General features: G+C 41.1%; 1 protein-coding gene across 4 annotated transcripts in view; it reads right to left on the bottom strand.

The window, feature by feature from the left end:
* The window catches only part of DNAJC13 (DnaJ heat shock protein family (Hsp40) member C13), a 110,487-nt gene that overhangs the window by 8,245 nt on the left and 77,939 nt on the right, over window positions 1–24,303 (bottom strand). For all 4 annotated transcript variants that reach the window (XR_003761411.2, XM_029070119.2, XM_029070121.2 and 1 more), the window contains 23 exons: window positions 22,450–22,604; window positions 21,430–21,631; window positions 20,414–20,529; window positions 19,068–19,146; window positions 17,772–17,907; window positions 16,424–16,608; window positions 15,942–16,016; window positions 14,800–14,919; window positions 14,098–14,277; window positions 13,823–13,990; window positions 13,159–13,272; window positions 11,618–11,734; window positions 11,356–11,533; window positions 8,794–8,885; window positions 7,594–7,693; window positions 6,705–6,779; window positions 6,034–6,146; window positions 5,252–5,421; window positions 5,020–5,062; window positions 3,870–4,043; window positions 2,055–2,234; window positions 1,453–1,593; window positions 488–631 (listed from right to left, as the gene is read on the bottom strand). Coding sequence is in view for 3 of the 4 variants with exons in the window: in XM_029070119.2 (XP_028925952.1) it covers window positions 488–631; window positions 1,453–1,593; window positions 2,055–2,234; window positions 3,870–4,043; window positions 5,020–5,062; window positions 5,252–5,421; window positions 6,034–6,146; window positions 6,705–6,779; window positions 7,594–7,693; window positions 8,794–8,885; window positions 11,356–11,533; window positions 11,618–11,734; window positions 13,159–13,272; window positions 13,823–13,990; window positions 14,098–14,277; window positions 14,800–14,919; window positions 15,942–16,016; window positions 16,424–16,608; window positions 17,772–17,907; window positions 19,068–19,146; window positions 20,414–20,529; window positions 21,430–21,631; window positions 22,450–22,604 (3,057 nt within the window). In the remaining variant the exon portion in view is untranslated. The remainder of the gene's footprint in view (window positions 1–487; window positions 632–1,452; window positions 1,594–2,054; window positions 2,235–3,869; window positions 4,044–5,019; window positions 5,063–5,251; window positions 5,422–6,033; window positions 6,147–6,704; window positions 6,780–7,593; window positions 7,694–8,793; window positions 8,886–11,355; window positions 11,534–11,617; window positions 11,735–13,158; window positions 13,273–13,822; window positions 13,991–14,097; window positions 14,278–14,799; window positions 14,920–15,941; window positions 16,017–16,423; window positions 16,609–17,771; window positions 17,908–19,067; window positions 19,147–20,413; window positions 20,530–21,429; window positions 21,632–22,449; window positions 22,605–24,303) is intronic.

Raw genomic sequence — 24,303 nt, forward strand, 5'->3', positions numbered from 1 at the left:
CGAGGCAGTTGGAGGAACTCCCTACGGCCTACTAAGTGGACAGAGATTGAAGTGAATCGGAACCATATGGCCCAGCCAAGTGGCCTCGACACCGGGATCACGGGCATGGAGGAGTCTAGGTTGAAGGGAGGGAAAGGGCAGAGAGAGGAGGAAGTTAGGTAGGTACTGAAGAGTGAGAAAGTGCAGGGGGAGAGGGAGGGAACGAGAAAGGGGAAAGAGGGAGGAAAGGAATGCGGGGGGAGAGGACACTAAGGAGAATAGGAAAGCGGGTCAGAGGGCTGAGAAGAAACACTTGTTCCCAACAAGTCAGCTGGGAACCTGGCCTCCTACACCAACTGTATCTTCACTGTTGGGATTTGTACAATATCCTTAAAGACACACCGACGGTTATTTAAAGGTCCTGACTAAAGGGGATGGGAGGAGTATCAAAAGACAGGTGCTGTTTTCATTTGGAGGCCTGGTAGTAGGTTTCGGCACACCTGCTCACCTGCTCGCCGTACTGTAGGCTCCGAGTCATAGACTTCAGCGCTTTAACAATTTGTGCCTTTGTCGCTGCTGGGCTTTCCAGAGCCTCTAGACCAATGCCTTCTAGAAGTTTTAAGAGATACGGAACCAAATCTGCTTTCAGAGCCTAATAGAGAGAAAAAGGTTTAGGGATACTAAATGTGCTTGTTCGATAATTACGGTCAGATTCATGTTCTCACTGCAGGAGAAACTGTTTTACTCAATTTTACTTCTGAGAAAGAACAGCAATTATACTAGCTGTGCATTTTCCCCATTATGAACTACGGATATCATTTTAATCATTTTCATCAATGGTGTATGAGTGCTGACTTCATTCAGAGCACTGTGCAGAGCACTTGGGAGAGTACGATACAGTCAGTACACCCGATTCAAGCCCTGAGGAGTTTATGGGTCCGAAGCACACACGTTTGAAAATAAACCTTGTGGAGAAACTATCTCCTTTGGACACCAACACTTGTTTTGGGTAAACAAAATACCAAGTTGAGTGTGCTTTCAAATATTTAATATTTAATGATGTATTTGGGCACAACTGTAATACCGGCATTGCTAAAATGAATCAGCCGCATTTTAAAATCACCTTAGTCCGCTTGCTGGTATAGGATTACGTACACCACAAAGCCACAAAAACCACCACCCGGCAACTTTGAAAAGATATTCAGAAAAGCTGGTACTGAATGGCAGATTTAAATTCTTCCAACATAAAAGAAGGATGGCTTTTCAACAAGCGGAAGGCGTTTATAGGATCTGAGAATACTTCGAGACCCTGGCAGCGAGGCACGTCACAGAGACCGATGCAATTCTAGAGTTTGGAAAGTTGCTACTCGAAGCATGTCACAGACGCCATGACGACAGCTACTGCCTTCTAATATCAAGCCTGGGTTTGAAGAATCATCACATCGTGGATAATTCAGAGAGAAAGCTGCTTACCTGGGCTACTAAATCGCTCTGCTCCTTTTGAAACATTCGATTAATCGCTTCGCAAGCCAGGCCAACTGTATCCGTTCGTTTTTTCATTCCGTTCATCAGCGGGCCAATGGTCTCGAGAGATGCCATGGCTCGAACACACAGCTACATACAAAAAAGTCGGGGTCAAGAGTGGAATGGTGGGCTGCACCAGGACGGTTAGCACTTCCGTTTGAAACATTATTCCACATCTACAGGCTATAATTTATTCAAGTAGCTGGGAAAATTCCATTTCTTGGACTAGGAACTGAACTGTGTTTTTAGACAAACTAAACGAACCCTCTTCTGGAAGTTCAGTCCCAGATTTATCCTCCACATGACCCGATCTTTATCTCTGACGAAAAGATAAAGGCACGTTATCTGACACAGGGGATCCACAGCCCCTCTAGCAAGAAGTTAATAATAATCCTTCTAATCAATCAGTAATAGTCACTGCACACCTGTGTGCGGATCAGCAACCACATAAACTCCCAGGCCCAAGGAGAGTTGTCCTGTTAGGTTCTGACAGGGAAAGGAGCGTGTTGCTGCAACAGAGTTCACAGTTCTTGCAAATGCTGCTAGCGTACCTCATTATCGGACAACGAGTGTATGACTCGGATGGCACTTTTAGGAATGGCATTGTTCTTGTGGTTCAGGGCCTGGATGACTTTAGGGAGGTGGCCCAGGGGTGGCACTTGGTCTGCTAACTGAGGCTGAGCGGTGAAGAGGCAAACCGTGGCCATGGTCAGAGTTTCCAAGGTTTCTCCCTGTGCAGCAAACACAAATGACAAGTTTATCTAGTCATCAGATAAGATTTCCACAGTTTTAAGAGAAGACCTCCTTAACAAGTCAAAGAATGATGTTGCTGTTAAGGGATGTGAAGGTCCACAACCACTGGGGTTTAACAGCTAGCTGCATTCTAAGACAAAAGCGGCCATTTAGCTTACCAGCTCCCCTCTCCCCGGCCCCCACCCTTTTTTTTTACCATTCATCTGAATTCAAAGACACAATTAATGCCTACTCAACGCTCAGAAGCTCACCAACTGGATTAGATCAGAGGACCGCATGAATCTGGCAGTTACACTTTTAAAAACTATCTTCGGCCAACAATTTTTAGTAAGCTACACTTGCTAGCGGGGAGCAGAAGACACCAGAGCAGTGCTCAAGGGGCAGGGGGATGGGGGGTGGTGTGTGTCAGGTTTACAGTTTGTTTAGGTGTGAGGGAATTACATCCTCTGATCCCTAATCTTCGTAAACTGCACATCTGAATTACTGAGAAAGAATTACTGAGAATTATCTATCTGGCAAGTATGTCTTTTCAATTTAAAGATGCTAGCTTGGTATACCTGCAGTGTGTGTATTATATTCCTATAATACTACATTTGCAGGAAAGTGAAAAAGAGGTAATGAAAAAGGTTAAAAGCTCCATTTCCCCTTTCTAGTATTTTTGGTAGATTTCTTGGGAACTGTTTTTGCACTTTTTATGAAGTATATGCAGGTGTAGCTAGAGATTCATAAAAGAAGGGAAGGTGACATTGAGATGGCATGCGTGGGTGGTATAAATCATAGAGCCAGGTGCCCAGATTTTTCACAATTTTCTTCAGGGCTAATTTTAGTAGTCAGCACTCCTAGAAATCTCACAGCATTCAGGCTGTGTCCAACATGGCACATCTGGGAAAAAACTTGTTTCTCAATACCGCACTGAGCTGTAACTAGGCAGATGGGCATTTAGAAAAGAAAGTTCTCTAATTCTACAATAGCGCTGTAGCTAAAATGTGTAGAGGCAGCATACTATGGCAGACCTTCTTAGAAACAAAATGGAGTTATTTGATTCAGGGGAACACTTGCATATTATTTCTGGGCACTGCGTTTTGAGAAAAATCAACTACACTGAGTTTAATATCCTATTTAATGAGGGTCAAGGATATGAGCTCCATTGAATCCTCTCAGGACAAAGACTGTAGGTATCATCTCCTAGGTGTTAGTGATGAAAGGGAGGGCCATAAGGCTCGAAGTCCCCCTCATCCTGCTTCCTGCCTCTCCTTTGCCCTTTTCCCAAAGGCAACACCACAAATCCCCAGAGAGATGCATTTGCTGAAACAATACTGAAAAAGAAAATTGCTTAACCCAACAGAATAGCAAACCTCTGTTCAATGGACTTCTCAATTATCAGCCACAGAGTCAGTTATATTAAAAAAAATGAGGACAAATGCTGATTAACGACTACCTTGAAGAATACCACAGAGGGTCTTTTCAAATAAGTCATTTTAACTCCTAAAGTGGGTCATTTTAATATGATACCTATGTGTAGCTTAATAAAATCAATAAGCCACTATCAACTTATAAAAATCATGGTGTTTTTAGCACCCTTTCTTTTTCTGTCACAGAAAAGAGACACTCACATGAGGATTATTCTTCTCCAGTAGTTCAGTGAATTTTTCTAATAGTGCAATGAGAAATTCTCTGGGTTTCCGAAGAACCCAGGCTGGCTGGGCAATGAAGATCCTCAAGAAAACTCCTCCTACGGCAAGTTCCCCCTCTGCTTCCCCATATACCACTGTAAAGTCTTCGGGCAGCTGCATAAATTGGAGAAGGAATAAAAATAGAAATGAACAAGAGAGAAATCACCTCTCGTTACTTTAGGAAGGAAAGAAGTATAAGCTACTGAATGGCTTTTTGGGGAATGCAACTGGTCAGTAGATTGTAATTTCCTTTCTAGACTGTACACTCCTTGTGGGCATTGAACTCCTGTTACATTGTACTCCACCATGCACTTACAGTGCTCTGCAGACTGTAAGCATTCCATAAGTACCACCGAGTGATAAGTTCCTCAAAAGGCAGTGTTTGTGTCTTCCACTTTCAGTGTATTCTCCCCAGTAATTAGTACAGTGGTCTGTGAACACAAAGTGCTCAAATGCCATTGACTGAAGCAGTACATACAGTTTACAACAGTTTCAGGGGTCACTTTTCCCCAGTTTCAATAAGGAAGTTTGTATAATTTTCTGGGGAACACAACATAATCTTGCAAGTGGTGGTTTTGCTTAATTGCTTTAACAAAAACTGATTCTTAATACGTAATAGCCAATTGCAGCATGCATGGCCTTGTGGAAAAAGAGCACAGGCTGGAGGTCAGGAGAGCTGGGTCCTAATCTCAGCTTCACCGTTTCCCTGTTGAGTTACCTTAGAAAAGTCTCGACATCTTTGCAACTTGGTCTCCTCATCTGTAAAATGGGAGGTTAACTACCGTCCTCCCACCTAGTCTGGGAGCACCGTGGGGGACTTGAACCGATCTATTTACATTACATCTGCCCCAGCAACTAGTACAATGCTTGCCACATAAGAAGCACTTAAATAGAACTACAATTACTACTAGTACATCTTACAGGGCTAAGAACCAACTTGACGGGCTCCAGAAGAATGCAAGACACCAACTAAAATTACATATTAAAACATGAGCTATAGTTCCAATCACCCAGCAAGGACAGAATACAGATCAAGCAGGGAAAAGCAGATGTTTTTCTCCCCTCTCCACTAATGAGAATGGCTTTTTACCTTCCAGTTTATATCAGGGTTGTCTCTTTGATTTTTAAAATGCCTTAAAAAAAAAAAAGAGAGAGGAAACGAGTCAATTTGAGATTTAATTATAACCCGTTCACTTCAACAGACTATTCAAAATTCAAGAAACTGTTGTGTGTAATACAGTGGGAAATACACAGCCTGTTCCACCACTATAAGACACGCATTTCCTACAAAACTGTCTCGGTTCTCATAAATCTTTACGTACTCTAACATCATCTCCCGAACTGTTGTTGATACTTTGTCTCTAGAGTTATCATTCCAAATTAACTCTGGGTTTTCATGAGTTCCTTCAAAAATATGCACAGCAGCTTCAGGATTGTCTCTCATGGCATCCATGAAAACTCCAGGGAGAAACTTCATTAGTGTAATTCTAACCTACAAATGGAGGGACATAGAAGAAAAAAGGTGTGAGAACAGGGAAAGGGTGAAGAGGGACCCAACCCTAGAGTGCAAACATGCCAGTTGCCAAGCTCCCGGAGGGCCATCATTTTGAGCGGTGGCAGGGATGTCCCTTCTATGTTAGAAGCCTCCTTTGGAAGGTAACTATGAGAATTTCAGCAGTAGGTTTGACCTCACTTTCTCCCGTGTCAACTGAATCCTATCTTCTCTTATTCTGTCCTTAGTAGAAATGGAGAATAGCAGGCCCATTCACTACAGGGCAGCAATTCACCTGAAAAAGCCATTCTCTTTTCAGGCTTGCTCGTTCTTAAAAGAAAACAACACCCCGTCAGTGAGTGGTCAATTTACGTGCCATTTTCACCAAGATGATTTCACAACAAACTAAAGAATATACTTAAAGCACCTGCATAAACGATAGGGACAATTTCAGATGAAAATTTAGTAGTCACCTTGCCCACACTAATATCTCTCTTCCCCTCTCCTTCCCCAAAGACTTTGGAACACCTAAATTACCCCAAGTGAATGAAATCAGGTTACTATATGTGGCTTTAGGCATTCAGTTCCCGAGAGACTCATTTTCTGGCTCACCTTGGGACCTATTAGCTTGTCTGTAGTCATCTTGGCAAAGAGCTCTGCTGTTTGGGCTCGGACTTGTGGATGAGTCGAATTGCAGAACATATCCAGCAAATAAATTAAAGCACCTGTGGAAGAGCTCAACTGTTAGCTGCTTGAATTGTAGTAGGGAAGAACACCAAGTGCCAAATAGCAGAATTCCATTTTAACTTCACTTCGAGAGAATAAAGTTATATTTCAACAGCGATGGGGTGTCTATTCTGCATCTACCATACACCTCAGGAATGTAACGGCTCTCTGTTATTTCAAACTCTATAGGAAGCAGCATGGCTCAGTGGAAAGAGCATGGGTTTGGGAATCAGAGGTCATGGGTTCGAATCCCGCCTCATGTCAGCTGTGTGACTGTGGGCAAGTCACTTAACTTCTCTGTGCCTCAGTTACCTCATCTGTAAAATGGGGATTAAGACTGTGAGGCTCACGTGGGACAATCTGATGACCCTGTATCTTCCACAGCGCTTAGAACAGTGCTCTGAACATAGTAAGTGCTTAACAAATACCAACTTTTTTTTTTTTTTTTCAGTGCTTTGCCCACGGTAAGTGCTCAATAAATACCACCGACTGACTGCAGTCACTCCACCTACCACCTGGAGGTTTAAAGCTTCCACAAAAGACCGGAGTCACGATACCTTTTGCCATGGCCTCTTTGATTATTTTCGTACTTGACGTCAAGGCATATAGAGTTTCAAGAACCAGCTGACGGCCTGTCGATGAAGAGAAACGAGAAATGACGATTAGCATCATCTCGCATCGTCACGCTCTAAGTCACAGTGATGTTCGATTGCCCCAGTTGACACTTAGGAATTGGCCAGAAGCTCTAAGATGGGGAAGGGGCGTGGTGCAGTAGAGTTCAAAGGAAGCAGTGCACATGTACATGAAGAGAGGGGGAAAAGGGGGGAGCGAACAGGGAGAGGAAGAGTGCTGAGGGTGCTAAACATGGGGTCTGACCTGGCCTGGGTTAGGGATCTCCAGCCCAAGCCTAGGGAAAATTTGGGGTTGAGTCTTCCAGAATCCCCCATTCATTCATTTATTCTTAAAAAATAAAATACTACCAACTCCCACCCTGTGGGTGTGACTAAAGACCAGAATGGATGGGACCACAGTATAGGCCAGTTCCACAGGCCGTCCTGGTTCCCTCTAGTCTTTTCTGGGAATAGATCCCGGGGAGACCTAGATGGAAAGTCACTGTAAGTCTCATGAATTTACAGGGAGTGAATCTGTAGAAGTTGGTGACAGATTATACCAATCAAGCACCCGGGCCACAGAGTCTTGGATTAACTCTCTGTAACAAAAGGTTTAGGGCAGGACTTCAAAACTGGGCTTTAATTGGCAAACTGCTCTTTATTTTTTTATTGTACTATTTATCCACCTTGCAGAGGTGCCCTCAACCTTTAGAGATTACAAAGAATGTGGCTTATATTTATCGAGTCTCAGTCTCACAGAAACCTGCTTTCACTTCCTATTAATATTCACGTGAACATTTTGCAAAAACATACTCTATCTTATGCTCCTACTTACTGGATGGTAATGAATGTAGAAGGGCCAATAAATTGGACAAAACCATTGATTCTGCAATATTATTGACACATTCTTGATTGGATGTCACTATGTTCACGACCTGAAAAAGAAATCATGAACCAGGCATAAAGAAAATGGCACAGTATTCCTGGTGGCACCCTGGTTTCGAAGGGCATAATTTGGGACCTAAATGAAATCCATTCCCAGTGCAGGTTTCACAAACAGAATACTGAAGTAACTGATCGTACACAAACATTTACATTGCAGTAACGAGTTTATTTACTACTCTATTTTAATTTACTTTGAAGGGAAAAGAAATTAAAACGCTCATTTTAAAACAATCCTGACTTGGTATCTGGCATACAGCTCTAACACCCAAAGCTAACTGTACACCAGACTGTACCTCTGGACTGTAAGCTCCTCGTGGCGGGGTATATGTCTACCAACTCTGGGGTACTGTATTCTTCCAGGTGCTTACTATAGTGCTCTGCACATCGTAAGCACTCAGTAAGTACCATTGATTGATTAATTGATTAATGTGTTAGCAAAAGAATGAGGGAAGAGTCTTATGTAAAGGAGCCAGATTTGTCAAATGGCAGCATTTGCTTTCCAAGAACACCTAGTCATTGTCTTGGCTATCCAAGGCTCGTCTAGGAAAGTCAACCCCTCTGTAAGAAAGGATCGATCGGCTGTTCAATTTAAAAAACCATGAAATCTACTTCCAATAAGGCCCCTGAAGGAATTACAGGAAAAAAAAAACTTGCTTAAGTTCCATTCCACTGTTCTCTGGGAAGAAAAAATTACCACAATACATTATATTCTGATAAATCTGAATCAGTAACAATACTAATAATAGATATTTGTCAAGCGCTGTCTTTGTATTAAGCACCGTACTATGCGCTGGGGTAGATATAAGATTATCAGGTCAGATTCAGTCACAAGTTTTCAGATGTGTTTCTAGAGTTGCAGGGTTGTTGTGGGAATTTTTTTTCCTAAGAAACCGTTCAGTATCCCTTCTTATTTCAAGAGGATTGGTTCAATTTCAAAGCCATGTCCACTGTGGTTTTTAAAAAAGGTAAATAAAAAGGACAGACCCGAATGCTCCATTAGCCCTCTTGGGACGAATTGGATGGGTGAGACCATCTAGTGCCCATGATGAGCATTCAGGTACCACGATGCTTTGCTACAAAAGGTTGTTACCTCTAAAGCCAACTGTTGTACTTGACCAGCTCCATGGACACGGAGAAGAGAGAATATCAACTTAAAGTGACCGATGCATTCGCTCTCAGACCCTGTGGGAACAATAAAATCCTTAGTTTTCTGTTTGAAATTGTTTCCTTTCATTTCTGCAGTTTAAAGTTTTCAAGAACGCAAACTCCCCTGCAATGATAAGACAAGGACACCAACACTGAGAAGGTTTTAAATCTGGAGCCAGAAAGTCGGAGGGAAATTTTTTTAGTTTTAAAAGTGACAGATGTTGCAAACTACAAATGTTTGGGGTTTTTTGGCTCGTTTCTTCTGCTTATCCACTAACTCCAAAGAACACTATTAGATAATGGGACTTTATGAATACATAATGAATAAGCATCTTCTGTTAATTCTTTCACCTTGCTACATAAAATTTTGCTCCTTCGCTGATTTCGTATAAACACTGCACTTACTGATTGAAAGGCGAAGTCTCAGTATGCTATTTCTGGGCAGTTAGGTTATGAATTCTGATACATTTCAATGATGTTTTTAATGAAAATGCACGAATTTTAAATCAGTCACTTGTGTGAAATGCAAAGGAACCATATTTTACTGTGCAGCGAGGCCTCTGGGCATACTTTTCAGAGCTTCCATAGACTAAGCTTGCCAAGTGTCTGCTACCTATCATTTCAGAGACACATCTCTAAGGAAGGAGCCCACATCAGGCCAATACCTTTCAACCCTTAAAGCTCTGACTCTTGCTTATTGTCCACCAGCTGTAATCAATCACTGGTATTTATGGAGCAGAGAGCACTGTGCTAGGATTTTAGGGAGTACAAAAGAGAGGGAAGATTTGATCTTTGCCCTGAAGGAGCTTACAGTCTAGTGGGGGAGAAAGACTTTAAAATAAGCCATAAAAAGGGGAAGGGAGAGAATATAAGACTCTGTACCGAAATGCCGTGGGGCTGGGGTGAGTATCGAAGTGCTCAGGGGAGGTACTTAATTGTGCACAGGTGATGCAAAGTGAGGAAGAATAAAGTGGGGAGAAAGATAAAAGGAAGGCTTCCTGGATCAGATATGATTTGAATAGTGCATTGAAAATGGAGAGACTGGTCAGTGACAGGTGGAGGAAGGAGTTCTAAGTAAGAGGAAGGGTGTGAGCAAGGAGTCGATAATACTAATAATAATGATGGTTTTTGTTAAGCGTTTACTATGTGCCAAGCACTGGGGGAGATACAAGGTCATCAGGTTGTCCCACATGGGTTCACAGTCTTAATCCCCATTTTACACACGAGGTAACTGGGGAGCAGAGAAATGAAGTGACTTGCCCAAAGTCACACAGCTAAGTGGCGGAGCCAGGATTAGAACCCACAACTTCTGACCCCCAAGCCCAGGCTCTTTCACCTAAGCCACACTGCTTTAAATCGGTTGGTGTTAGAGGAGCAAAGTGTGTGGGTTGGGTTGTAGGGGCAGAGGAGCACAGATAGAAGACAGCTGATTGAGAAACCAGAAGTATGTGCACAGAACACTTTAAATAAAATGATACAAGAAGAAGAGTGGAATATGGACTGGAGAGGAAAGAGGATGGAGCAAAGAGGTCAGCCAGGAGGCTAATGTAGTAATTAGGTGCTTGAATAATAATAATGATTATGGCATTTGTTAAGAGCTTACTATGTGCCAAGTACTGCTCTAAGCCCTGGGGTAGATATCAGGTAATCAGGTTGTCCCAAGTGGGGCTCACAGTTTTAATCCCCTTTTTACAGATGAGGTAACTGAGGCACAGAAGTTAAGCAGCTTGCCCAAGGTCACACAGCAGACAAGTGGCGGAGCCGGGATTAGAACCCCCGTCCTCTGACTCCCAAGCCATGCTTCTCAGCGTGCAGGTTAACATTTTAGATGGATTTAGAGATGATGTAAAGCTAGAACTGATAGAATCTAGTGACTGAATATGTGGTTAAATACGAGAGGAATCAAGGATAATGCTTGATATGCATGCTTGTGAGACATGGAGGATGGTGATATCGTCAATGATGATGGAAAAAAAAATCAAGGGAGAGGAGAGGGTTTGGGTGGGAAGATGAGGAATTCCGTTTTGGACATGGTAAGTCTGTGGTGTCAGCTAGACATCCAAGTAGAGATATCCTGTAAGAAAGACAATTTGAAATCTGCAGGGGGTGAGGGGGGAGAGAGGGGAGAGGGAAGAGAGAGGAGAGAGAGAGGGAGGGAGACGGAGAGAGGGAGGGAGGGGGAGGGATGGAGGAATAGTAGTTGAAGCCATGGGAGTGAATGAGTTCTCTAAGGGAGTGGCTGTACAAGCCATCACTTTTATTGTTCCTGAGTTCTCTTAAGCACATTCAGTCCTTAGTTTCACTCTGTCCAAACCACCTGAAGACACATTAACTCTCCCATCCACTTCATAATTCATATGAACGGAAGTAATTGGGCAAGAAGAGACTAAAAATCATCTTAAGGACCAACTGCTAATAGGAATCCCCTTTCCCTGAACCACCTTTAATGGACCTTCCCGATCAAAACTTATCATTTGCTTTACATTATGAACTCAAGCCTACGCACCTGGGTTGTGTTTTATGACATTTCTCAGAGCCTCCAAAGACATTTCAACCCTCGGCAGCCGATCTCCGTGCTGGTCCGACTCCACTTTGGCAGAATGGGTTATAGCCATGAACGTGTGGAGATACTGCGCTTGGGAGCCTATGTAATCCAAAAGGCTTGCGGCAAATGCTTTGGGAAGCTAAGTCAAAAGAACAGTTAAACCTTTAACTCGTCAAGGTTCACGCTGATAACTCGGACACAGAAACACAGACTGGACGCTTACCTCCAGCTGGAAGGTGGGCACTTCATTGTACACCCTAACAAAAATCTCTCCCACAATGAGTTCCTTAGCATGGTCACTGTAGACAAATTCTGATCCATAACTTTTGTCACAATCACCCTTTGAAAAAGAAAACATTTATTGGCTAGATCTTTACAATTATTGGTACTTTTTTGGTAAACAGAAACACTGTAACTGTAGTACCGTAATCAAGCAGCTAATCAAAATGCATTTCATTCTGTCTACAGTAAAATGTTAAGAGAACAAATAATGAAATTTTCGTTGTTACAGAGAATTTAACTCTGACCGGTCTTAGCTATAGATATATTCCTTCGGTGAAGATAAACTAGAAAAATCGCACCATTTTTAATCCAAACACATCCCCCCTCTTATTCCTTAAATTATTTGGGGTCGAAGTGTACTACAAACTAAATATTAGAGAGCAGCTGTTCAAGAACAAACTAAAATGCACTATGGCATTACAAGAATGCCCTGTTCCATGAATTCATCAGGACTCTATTAGGGAGATCTGTAATTTACTTTAATGCCCATCTAGCCCACTAGATGGTTAACTCCTCGAGGGCAGGAATGGTGTCTACCACCGCTGAATTGTACTCTTCCAAGCATTTAGTATAGTGGCCTGCCCATAGAAAGCACTCAAATATCATTATTTGATTAAGATCACTTGCTGTTTGGGAAATTACCCAGCTGTATAAGCAAGAACAACAAGTACTCAATTACTCAGAAGGGAATTTGAAGGAATTTGGTATGCATGTTTTCCACCTGCTAGACTGAAAATTCCTTGTACCCTGAGAGCAGGGATTGTGTCCACTTGCTCTCCTGTATGGTCCAAGTGCTCTGCACAGAGTAAGAGCTCGATAAATTTCTACTTTGGAAAAAGTCAAAGGATGGGACAAGAGAAATGCAATTAAACTGCAGAAAAAGAAATTTAAATTTGACATTAGGAAGAATATATCTTTAAAATTTGATATTACGAAGAATACGTATAAAAAAATCAAACACGCCCTTGTTAAGAAAGCTGCAGTTGACTTATTTCCATTATCTTAAATTTTAAGGAGAACAAGGGTTTGCAAGGATCTTAGGATAACCAGCGCAGTTCAATAATCAAAACTAGATTCTGAGGAAACGGCTGTAGATAACAACCATTTCAATGCAATTACTCAAAATTTCAGTTAACACAACCAACGCTCATCTTACTCCAAACAATTACCCAGTCACCTTTTGACTAAAACAAAGGGCCTGGATAATAAACCCAATGAACACCTATATCTCCCTCCTGTTGCCTACCTTTAGAATATTTATAACTGTTTACAGTGAAATATATTCATTTCTAAACTCATTTTCAATATTTTCTAAAACTCACTAAAAATCACTTGAACAAAATCAAAGCTCTATCAACTGCAACATACCACAAATGATAAATCCTACTAACCCAAATAGTATTAACTCTGTTACTATTCTATTTGGTTACAAAGACGCTCTACGAACCAAGCTGGCCGCGGACTGTATTTTTAAGGGCTTACTTTTTTAATCATACTTTCTTGTTGCGATTCAAGAAATTCCAGTAGTTCTGCTCTCGTTCCATTATTCCATATCAAATAAGGGGACTCTGTGTTGCTGTTGAGCATCTTCAGAATCTAGGGAAGATCACAACTTAATAAAGTTTTTGAGGTGAGACCCAGAACGCACTGTAGATCCTAAAATCCAAATCTTATTGGAGCAGTTGCACCTGAGGTGAAATGTAATATGCTACATTTGCGTAGTGCTAGTGAAGAGGGAAATGGGAAGAAAGCATGGAATGATGGGAAAGGTTCTGTTTCCAATGAATTTATATTCACGTTATACATACATCACACACCCTTCTGGGCAGGGCATGGATTTGAAGACACACTAAATTGGTGGGCAAAACTATTAAGACTTTGCATGGAAGAAATAGGTGGATATCACTAAGCACTACAATAGGAAGTATTAGCATTCCCTCTGATCTTCAACACCATATTATGCTTTATGGGTAAAAATAACATCTATCTTTTCACATTCTTTAGGTTTACTGAAAATTCAAAGGGAGCAGTCGGATTCCATTCCCATGATATCATGAATTCTCTTACTCCCCAACAACATCCTAAACTCAAAAGCTATTTTCAAAAATCCAAATGAAAAAACTGGATTGACACAATCCGAGCATACCTCAGTAGGGTCAACAACGGCAAGTTTTCTAGCAACGTAGGGTGTCAGCATACCAGCCAAACTTTTCTTTATCGTTGGATTTTCCGGAGTAGTTTGATCATCAGGTAAATATCCTCCAAGACGGCTCAGGGCAAGAAGACTGAGTTTGGCAAGACTATTGGCTACTTCCTGTTACGAAAGAGGTATCGCTACTGAAGGGCACGTTACCAAAGGTGTCACAAAAGAATATATCATTAAATCTGGGGAAATAAAAGTGCACTTCCAACGTAATTTACCTGCTGATTAGTCTCTTTGCTCTTTTGAATGCCACTCTCTTCTAGTGTGTAGTCATAGTTAAAAAGATAACCAAGTAAATGCCATAAAATTCCAGCTTGAAATAAGTGGGTCTGTAGCCAGAAATCCACAGCAAATGAGCTGACACATTCCACGCCGAGAGAGGCCACCAGTGGGATACTCTGAGAGGTTAAAAATAAGGGGACTAAATTAAATGTACTGAATCAAAGCAGTTGCTACAAGTCAGCAACGCTCTGCGTTTATTCTAGATTACCTATCCCTTTGTAGCACCGGCCTACAGCTTCCATTCTCTCCAGCCATTGTGGGCATATTTGTTTTTATAGAGAAATTCACATTAAAGTCCTATACATTTGAAAAAAGTCTAACCCTGAATGACAAGTTCACCCATAATTTAAATTCACAAACTGTTTTCTATGTCAAGCCACACTGATATTAGTAAAACCTAAAAATCAAACAAATTGCAAAACTATTGGCAGCTTTCTATGACAAAAAGGAGGGTTTTTATTCATCTAATTTAAGAGGTTCACTAGACTAGAACAACCGAGAAACTGTCCTATCAGTGTGCAGAATGTGCCTATAAAAGTGAAATAAAAATCCCAAGCCCTTTTAAATGCTTTTCCAGTTCTGGGCACCCATCGCTTCATTAATGATCCCGCTTGGGTAACAACTCTGATGGGTCTTACCTTGCCATAATACATCACCCGACAGAGATCTTTGATGATACTGGGCATTTCCGTGATCTTCTCTCTGCATTCTTCAAATTGTGCTGCCACACTATAGCACTTACTGATATGCCCACACACCTGAGAGGAGACCCGATATTTAGATAATATTTAGTCATGTGCATTTACTTGTGCACGTGCTATCCTGAGCACTTGGGAAAGTACATTACAGTTGGAAGTCACGACCCCTGCCTTCAAGAAACTTAGAAACTTGCGAGTGAGTGCTTCAGTGACACAGTAGACTAAAAGTTCCACATATGATTTTCACTTTGTAAGTGCGTGGTTGGCTGAAAGTACTGGGGTGGTAGTTGGAAGGATATAAAACTGGGGAGTGATGAGAAATCTAATCAAGGAAGGCCTCCCCCAAGAGAGGAGATCAGAGAGGAGCTTTGAAGATGGGGAGAACGCTTGTCTGAAAGATGAGAAGGAAGGAGGAGTGCTAGGCTGGAGAAAGGGAGAGACGAGAGAATGGCCCTGTGAGTAGGTAAACTTCATAAGAACAAAGAGTACAAGCTGGGGTATAGTGGCAGATGACCATAGTTATGAAAGAGGGAAGTTGACTGAGTGCCTTAAAGTCAATGGTCAGGAATTTCTATTTGATGCGGAGAACTGAAAGGTTCTGGAGAAGTGTGCAGAATGATGTTTTAGTAGACGCTTGGTTAATGCCTTAAATTCTCATGTGAAATGTTTAATATCACCCTCATGAGTGCTCCTTATATAATGAACTGATTCATTTTTAGCTCTTGCTGTCAGCATCTTCAGTTAGGTTCTTGCTCTGCTCTTTAGCATTCACAAGGTCATCCTAGAGTTTCCAAATACTCTGACTGCACATAATTTTATCCAAATTTCATTCAGTGGAAGGGAGCTAAAGCTCAAGTATCACTGCTAAAAATATGCCTCGCTCCTCTGAGTCTAGTAAGAGTTGCTGAAAAGATTAAAACCCCACCAGAAACAATACCAAAAAGATGTTCCAAAGTTCATTTCTTCTTACATGACTTACTGATTCCAAAGGAAATCATTAAAGAAAAAAACTGAAGGAAAAACAAGCAGTAAGTTAAACAGGACATGTAAGGAAGGGATGGTCTTTTTTTTTTAATCCTTACCTGGACTGACATATCACTTGGCTTACTTGAACGATTCAAGACTGCCACACAGCGACTGAATGCTTCCTGCAGCACCTTTTGAGAAATAAAAGCTCGTGAGTATTTGGCAGCTCTCGGATGAGAGTTTTCCCAACTCCAAGCACAAACCGAAGTCCTTTAAATCTCATCACGGCTTCCTAGGTACCCTCTAGTTTCCCCGAGTGCACCTCTTTAAACTTTCTCCTCAGGAGTCGTCTCCCTGGGTAGCGATTGAAAATGAAGAAAGGGATGGCCCAGGGCCCCGGTCGTGGAATGGCTGTGACGAGCGGGAGGTTTTTCTGGCATCCTTTCAGGGGAACCGTACACGATGACTAAATGTGGAGCATGCGGAGATGTAATAGGGTGCCAACTACTCCCATTTCAAGACAAACTTTGTTTCTGACCCCGTATTAATTATCCCCGTTTGCTTTTCTTCAGCACGTGATCAAGCTGTCCGGGGTTACCTCTATTCCGTTCTCCCTCCGAAGTTCTTCGGCATTGAGAGCCGAACAGTTGACAGTATGGAAAGCCAGCTCGGCAGCAGCGGGTAGCAGAGGCGATTCTTTAGAAAAAAGCAGGTCGTCTGACGTTTCCATGGTAATGGTCCTGATTAGCATGGGGTATCCCGCGTACTTGTACGGTTGTAAGTCTAGGAGACCAAAAGCAACTTTTTAATCTAATAACTGGAGGGTTTTGACAAAAACTCAATCTCAGTCAAGTGTAGACATTGGTAATCATTCTCATTCACTGAAATTGCTACAGATATGTATGGAAATGAAAGAAAACATTCCTTCGACTCTCCCTCCCTACTCATAACTTGGCTAGTGTATTAATTCCATTAATTTTTCAGCTAAAAGCAACTAGATGCCTTTAAAAATCTAAGCCATTTGATAGTGTAGTTTATCTAGTGGTAGGCTTATCAAACGGTTTGGGGTAGTTGATGGGTGCTAGTAATTTGGGATGGAATGATTATGCACCTAAAAGCAATTTTGAGGTCGGAGCAGCAGGTTGGCTGGTTGTTGGTGAAGACAGGGGTTTTTATTCAGCTACATTCACTTCCCTGAGTCTCCTGGACAGAGAATTTGGTTCTCATTCATTTTCCATTTTAACTGAATCGTGTTCACTTGTTAGAGGCTGCTTCATTTTCTTTCAACTATGTTTTTAGCCTGTTCAGTGGCTCCGCTCATTAGTATTGCATCACCTTAACTGCACATGGCAGGTAGGCAGGTATAGAATGGGCCAGTTCCACTTCAGCAGTTTTCCTTAAGTTTAGGTTTAACCTCACTTTAAAAAAAAAAAAAGCACATCCAACCAAGTAGCAACACAAAACAGCTTTGTCTCACTTGACTTGGCAACTGCAGCCCCCTTTGGAAGGAAAGAAATTGACTTCTCTTGAAAGGCGCATTAGTTGTGAAAATTAAACAATGCAAGTGGGAAAACGTGGGAAAGACTGCCAAGAGAAACTGTTTAGAACTCTGGTTGACCCAGAAGTTGCTTCCAAAATCCCATGAGCTAGTAGTTCAAAGATAAAGTAAGAATTACCAGACTAGATGAATCTCCACATCTTATCAGCCCAGTATTCTGTCTGACCGAGGTGGTGAGAAATACTTGAGAAAGAGTGTGATAGTTGCCTTCCCAGACATCCTAGTCAGAGATGATTCTTCCACATTACAATTTTTCCCTTAACATTCCCCACCCCACCACACCACTCTTTATGGACTACTTGTAATCGCATTCTTGACAAAAGAAAGTTGAACTAATTACTGTGAAAAGACAGATTTGAAGATAGGAGGGGTGGAAAGGCATACTTACCTTCTTTATGTCGGTTGAACAGAATGCTCTGAGCTTTCAGAATTAGAATTATATTCTCTGGGTCTGGACCATCCACTATTTTTGCTGATTTGGTGCACAAGAATTCATATGCTTTGTTCACTTTCTCAAACATATCCTGCAATTAACCAAATTATAACTTTCAAGTTCATTTAATGTGTGTTCAGTGTTCTCCAGTCAAACTATTACCTTCAATATGAACTAATGTTTGAGATAGTAGCAAACAGAATTTTAGCTATTACTTCATTTAAACTAGTCAACTGGGAATTTAATACTAAAATACCAAATCACCTTCTGTAAACTTTTTGGTAAATTTAATATTTCCTGATAGAGGACCTAATTTAATTCGATCCCACTGCGGTGCTAGCTTTCACTGTACTAAGCCCTGGGGTAGATGCATGATTTTCGAGTTGGACATAGTCCCTGAGTCAAAGTAGAACGGAGTAGAATGTAATCCCCATTTTGCAGGGGAGGAGACTGCGTCACAAAAAAGTTAAGTCATTTGTCCAAGGTCGCACAGCAGACAAATAGTGGAGCCAAGATTAGACCCAGGCCCTCTGTCTCCCAGGCCCGTGCTCATTCTTCTTAGACATATTTTCTCTAGAAAACTGAATCTAATTACAATAGTTCCATTTTGGACATATATGTATACATGCCAAAATATAAATATGCTTATGTATTTTCCTATTTAGTCTTGTTACTAATTACCATAAAAGGTGACTATTCCCATAGCTATCCATTTTGGGAGCACAAGGATACTTTGCACTGACCTAAGTTAGGAAACTGCTATCCCAAACCCTGAAAAAGTCATTTCTCTGTCAACTACTTTAACTCCACTTATTTGGAGGCTGTCACCAAACTAAATACGAAATAAAACCAGCAGCTGGCTTTGAAGATCTGACTGGCGCCGGGCCAACCCGCCTCCCACCCAAATGCTCTCCAACTCCACTACAGTTCAGACTTAGACTTGGATGGGGAAAAAAAGAAAGGGGCGATGGGCAGAATGGATCTTAGTGGCATGCCGTATTTAAAACCACACATGCGCTCAAAGGTAAATTTGCCATCGGTGGTACCTACACCTCAAATACAAAGGACAGCTTTTTAGAGAAGCACAAACAGGTTCTTGAGCAAAGCGAGGGAAGGAGGACTTAAAAGGATAAAGGGATCATGGGAAAAGGTTACAATGGGGGTTGGGAAAAAAGAAAGGTTAGCAAGCTTCCTAAATGACGGTGGAGAATGGTGAGCCCACAGCGCTTTATTTCCTATCACGGTACATACCCTCCCTTCGGGGTTCTTGTCAGGGTGATACTTCTGTGCCAGTCTGAAGTAGGCTTTTCTAATTTTGCTCTCATCATGCCTGTCAGATATAGGAAATCACATTTTACATACACGGGAAGCTTTCAGGGGCTACGGGAGACAATGTCAATTAGGCATTCATCTCCTGAGAAATGGCTTTGTGGAAATCCACTTTTATCATCTTTGCATACGATAATGAAGAGGGTAGCGTATCAAACCTAAAAAGTCTATGTTCTTTACAATTTTTTTTCCCTGCCATCATACCTTTAGAGAGGCAGACAGTGGTTATGGAAGTGCTCACTAAGGGACCAGCTTTTAGGATTAGACATGATCATTCATGTTGTTTCTTTCCTCTCTTCCCAATTACAAGACATTTATCAGCTCTGAGGATTCTCCAGTTCAGGGGCTGATAAATGAGGTTAAAATGCCAAATGCCGAAACTACCAGGATTAGTATTTCATTTACCCAAAGCAGTTGTACACTTCATGGCAGTCTTGCAGGCAAGATGATGACGATAATAATAATAATGGTAACATAATAACAATAAATTAAATTCTTACTGTGAGTTCGCTAAGCATCAGGATGGGTACAAAGTTATGAGACTGGGCAGTGTCTTGCAATCAGTCAAGCGACAGCATTTATTGAAGACTTTTTCTGTGCAGAGCATTACATTAAGTGCTTCTTACTCCCATTCTACAGATGAGGAAACTGAGTCCCAGAGAGGTTAAGTGATCTGTCCACTTAATGGGTCACAAAGCACACCATTGGCAAGTCAGGGACTAGAACCTGGGTCTCCTGACACCTGTCCTCTTTCCCTAGATCATGCTGCCTCTCCAAGATATGTCAACACACCAAATGGCTCTCAATTTCAGATCATTGACCATTTCACTCTTCCTTCCAGGTGCACATTGGCTACCCTAGTTTACTACCGTCCTAAACCAATATATAAAATAATCAGCTTTTTTTTTTTTTTAAACCACCGATCTCACCTACCATAAACTGAATCCAGGTATGCAGCCACCGACAAGGCTGCTTTAGATGTAAATTACTCTAAAGATCAAGAATTTATGAGAAAGAAATTTGAATATAAGAACTTTTAAGTCACAACTTAAAAAATACAAAAAATTAACATACATTTTCAGGAGACTGAAGAATTTCTGCTACTAACATTGGCGTGGGAATATCAGAAATACCTTGTCATCTTTAGCTTTACGCATATGTGATTATGAAAGAAAATCTGGCATTTATGTTGGGAAAGCATCTAGTTCAGATCTTACAGCCCATTTCCCAAAAACGTGAAATATCAAAACACTGAGATTAGAACTTACTGTCCCTGTCCTTTCGGGAGGTTAAGGACTTCGTAAGCATCATCTATCGACATCGTTGGAGGTTTCTTTTCTACTTCCTTCTTCCAAGCATCCAGAGTATCCTTCAACAATTTCACCTTGAAAAGGTTCAGTGTTTTCAAGTTATTAAAATGCTCAAACGAAGATAGGCTGAAAATGCTAGCTTTTCTTAAGCTTAGTTTTGATTTTAGTACGAGTAACTTTTCAAATATTATTTAGCAGCAGTGTCAAGTGGAGAGTTGAGCAATTTAAACACCTGCTGGGACGCTGCATTCCTTTCCCCTTTCAAAAGGCACCTTACTCACTGCCTGGATCTATTCGGTGTTTAACGTGCTACTAACAAAATGACACAAAAAAGAACTCACTGGTTACAGCTTTCAATTTAGTCCCTGCATACTAAGAAAGGTTTCACAAACTCTGATGAGTATCATGATCTTTAAAAAAGAGGAAAGGGATTTCTACAAGCAGAAATGTTTCTATACCAACAGCATTATACAAGTCCACTTCACTGAAAACGAGTGAATTAGCAGAAGTCTTTTTTCACTTTCTCCCATTTAAATGGAATGTATATCAATCAGTGGTCTCTATAGTTTCATATTTCAGGGTGTTGGTGGAAAATGGGACAATAATTTCATATGTACAGATGTACCTCTAGGATGCCTTCAAAATTTCCCATAAAATAATGGTATTTACTTAATACCTGTGCAAAGCATTTCAAATGCTAATTTACAACTTCGACAACGTATTTTGTATGCCTGATCTATCTCTGCATAGTTTGTGCTTTAGCCATTTTAGAGTCATGATTTTAAAGGATTTCAAGGTTCCTAAAAATTTAATCTCCCTCAGACCTGTAAAATATGCTTATTAATAGTGTACCAAACCCAAAATAATACTCTTGACTTATTTACTCTCCTGAGTGCCATTATCAGGAGCTATTTCATTAACTGACATGACCATTTTTCAGATGATGGTGGGCATGAACTGATTTGTGAACTCACAGGATCTTTAATTGGCCAGTCGGGAAATCGGAGTGTGTCACAGAGATGTTTGAGATAATAAATGTTACAGAACAATTCATTCTCCAGTTGTGGATAGTTGATCACTGGGATGGGACAGTACTGATAAAGTGCTCTTGTGTTGCTCTGAAGGCGGGGAGTGAAGTCAGCCAGATGTGCAGCAATCTTCTCTATCATGAGACGTCTGCAAATTGCAAAAAAAACAAACCCCAAAGCCCATTCAAGTATTATACATGAACTATTTGGCTATATATTGAAAACAGTTTAAAATGAGGTGTTCCATTACCACTAAGCCTTCGTACTATATTGACATATTTTGAATTCCATTACACTGACAGCTGTATGTACTTTCAAACACTATCAGGTGATCAGCCTCTTCTCACCTGAGTTTATTTTGCATCTTGGGCACATTTCACTGACTGCATACCACTCAACATTTTGTGATGGGGGTGACTATTATGCACTTGAGGATACTTAATGATAACATAATTATCATTCATTGTAATGATCATAAGATAGAGAGGATTTATCACTCGGTTTTATTTTAGCATTTACTTTGTGCAGAGCATTAATCTAAGTGCTTGGGAGAGTACCATACAACCCAGTTGATAGACATGTTCCTTACCCACAACAAGCTCACGGTCTAGAGACAAAGCTTATTTATGTTTTAAACTACCATCATAACCCCTCTCCCGGGAAAAAAAAAAAACAACAATCCTGGGGAGTTATCAGGTTTAACGGTCTAAAGACTTACCACTTTATTCAAACTAGGACTGTTTGGGTGTCTCTTGAAAGAAGACGGTATAAAGTTTACACTTCTTCAAGCAATGAGAACGTATGAAAGTGAGCAGGACAAAATGTTTGTGGCACTAACCAAAATCCATAATTTGGCTTTCATTTAACAACCTGATTAAGCAGACATAGCCTACTCATGTCAAGCTAGGTATTAGGTGGATGAGAGAGAGAGACATACACTGCATGGAATATGAACAGTTAACTTACCTCATCTCACTACTCCAGATTGCTTCTGGAGTGTCAAATTCTCCTAGAAAAATCTCAGAAAATTTATCAGGTTCATAATTTTCCAAATAACAAACCATTGCTTCAGGAAGAATGTGTCCCAGTATACTTCTTTGAAAGATATCTTGTCCTTTTGTCTAAAAGAATATGAAGAAATTAGCCATATAAGCAAATTGCCCTGCTGGTTCTGTAATTTAATTTGTTTCAGAAAATGATGATGCTGAGAAGCTCCATGTGTTCAGAGAACATAAGGGGAGACAGGGAATAAAAACGCTCCAGGCTTTGCAGCGTCCTCATAATGAGCAGTGTTATGGTCTAGAGTAAATGCTATTGATTCTGCAGGTTCCCCGGGGCTCCCGAGAGTTCATGGAGTCCAGGGTGCTTTAGGAAGCCCTGAAATTCTCTGGTGTTCAGTGGGTCCCCTTGCCTTGTTGGCATACATTCTGTGTCACAGTTCGCACCACCATTCAGTGCTAAACCAAATAGCAACAGGGCACAATTTTGCCCCTAAATCCTCTAAAAACAGCATCATATAAGGGCTACCCAATCTGGAGGTAGCCTAGGATCAGATTGAAAAAAGCAAAAAGTCATTAGGAGCACTATTTCTTTCTCTAAGTTTGAAGGGAAATCTTAATAAGTTAAGATTTAATAATCTTAATAATAATGCTCTTTGCCAAGTACTGAACTGAGTGCAGAGGTAGACACAAGAGAAGCAGTGAGACTCAGTGTCTGTCCCTCATGGGGCTCACAGTCAGAGAGAGAAAAGGTCCCACATGGGGCAAAGAGTCTAAGTAGCAGAGAGAACCGGTACTGAACCCCCATTTTACAGATGATGAAACTGAGATACGGAAAAGTTAAGTGACTGCCCAAGATCACGCGACAGGGAAGAGGCAGGGTCGGCATTAGAACTCAGGTCCTCTGACTCCAAGGTCCCTACTCTTTCCACAAGACCACTCCGCTTCTCAGACAGAAAAGCAGATACAAAGCTACATGAAACCAAATGAGACATTTCTGTCACTTCTGCATCAGAATCGAGTAAACTGAACATGTTCAACTCTCGGATAAAATATTGCTTTATCAGTTATTACACTGGTGACCACTAATTTGGCCAGTTGCTATCAGAGGTTCAGAAAAATGAACTGATAAAAAAGGATTCAGTAATGCAGTTTTCAGTTAAATGTCCAAAGAAAAGACCTGATGTCAAAACTATTACCGCTACTAACTAGGAACTGGATCAGCTTTTCAGTTGGGACTGAAGAAAGAAGTTTAAATTCTGATCTAACATTATTCTGCTTGAGTGTTGAAGGTTATTTTGGATCTGGGCAATTCAAACACACTCCTCAAATGCAAATAATGAGAAATTAATTTCCACAGATAGTTGTGTAGACCAACAATGTCAAGAGATTCCTGGGTAAATTGTCTGTCATGGGCTACTTGCTAAAAGGCAAGTCAGGACTGTAGAAGGGAAAAAGTTAGGGATGGCAAATATTATCTACACAAACACTAGGGTGGATATGCAGGAGGGTAATCAAATGCTATTACTCCAAGCCTCCTGTGTCCATATCTGGAGATAATACTGGGCTGAGAGGATTAATAGTCTCTTGCTCACTATTTTCATCAACTAAAGCACAAGGCTTCAGATAAGACTAAAATATGTGATTTATATCACCTAACAAGATAAACAGCCTTGGTGTTACATATGGTACATTTTCATTTTCAAAATACAGGTTTTTATGAGGCTGACATTCCAAATTTTTTCCCCCCACAGCTTTTAAGAAGAGGGAAACCACCCATATGCTTATTATAGCCAGCCTGATATTCCACAACAGCTTTTGA

This window comes from Ornithorhynchus anatinus, chromosome 8, assembly GCF_004115215.2.
Source record: "Ornithorhynchus anatinus isolate Pmale09 chromosome 8, mOrnAna1.pri.v4, whole genome shotgun sequence".
NCBI classification, from domain to species: domain Eukaryota; kingdom Metazoa; phylum Chordata; class Mammalia; order Monotremata; family Ornithorhynchidae; genus Ornithorhynchus; species Ornithorhynchus anatinus.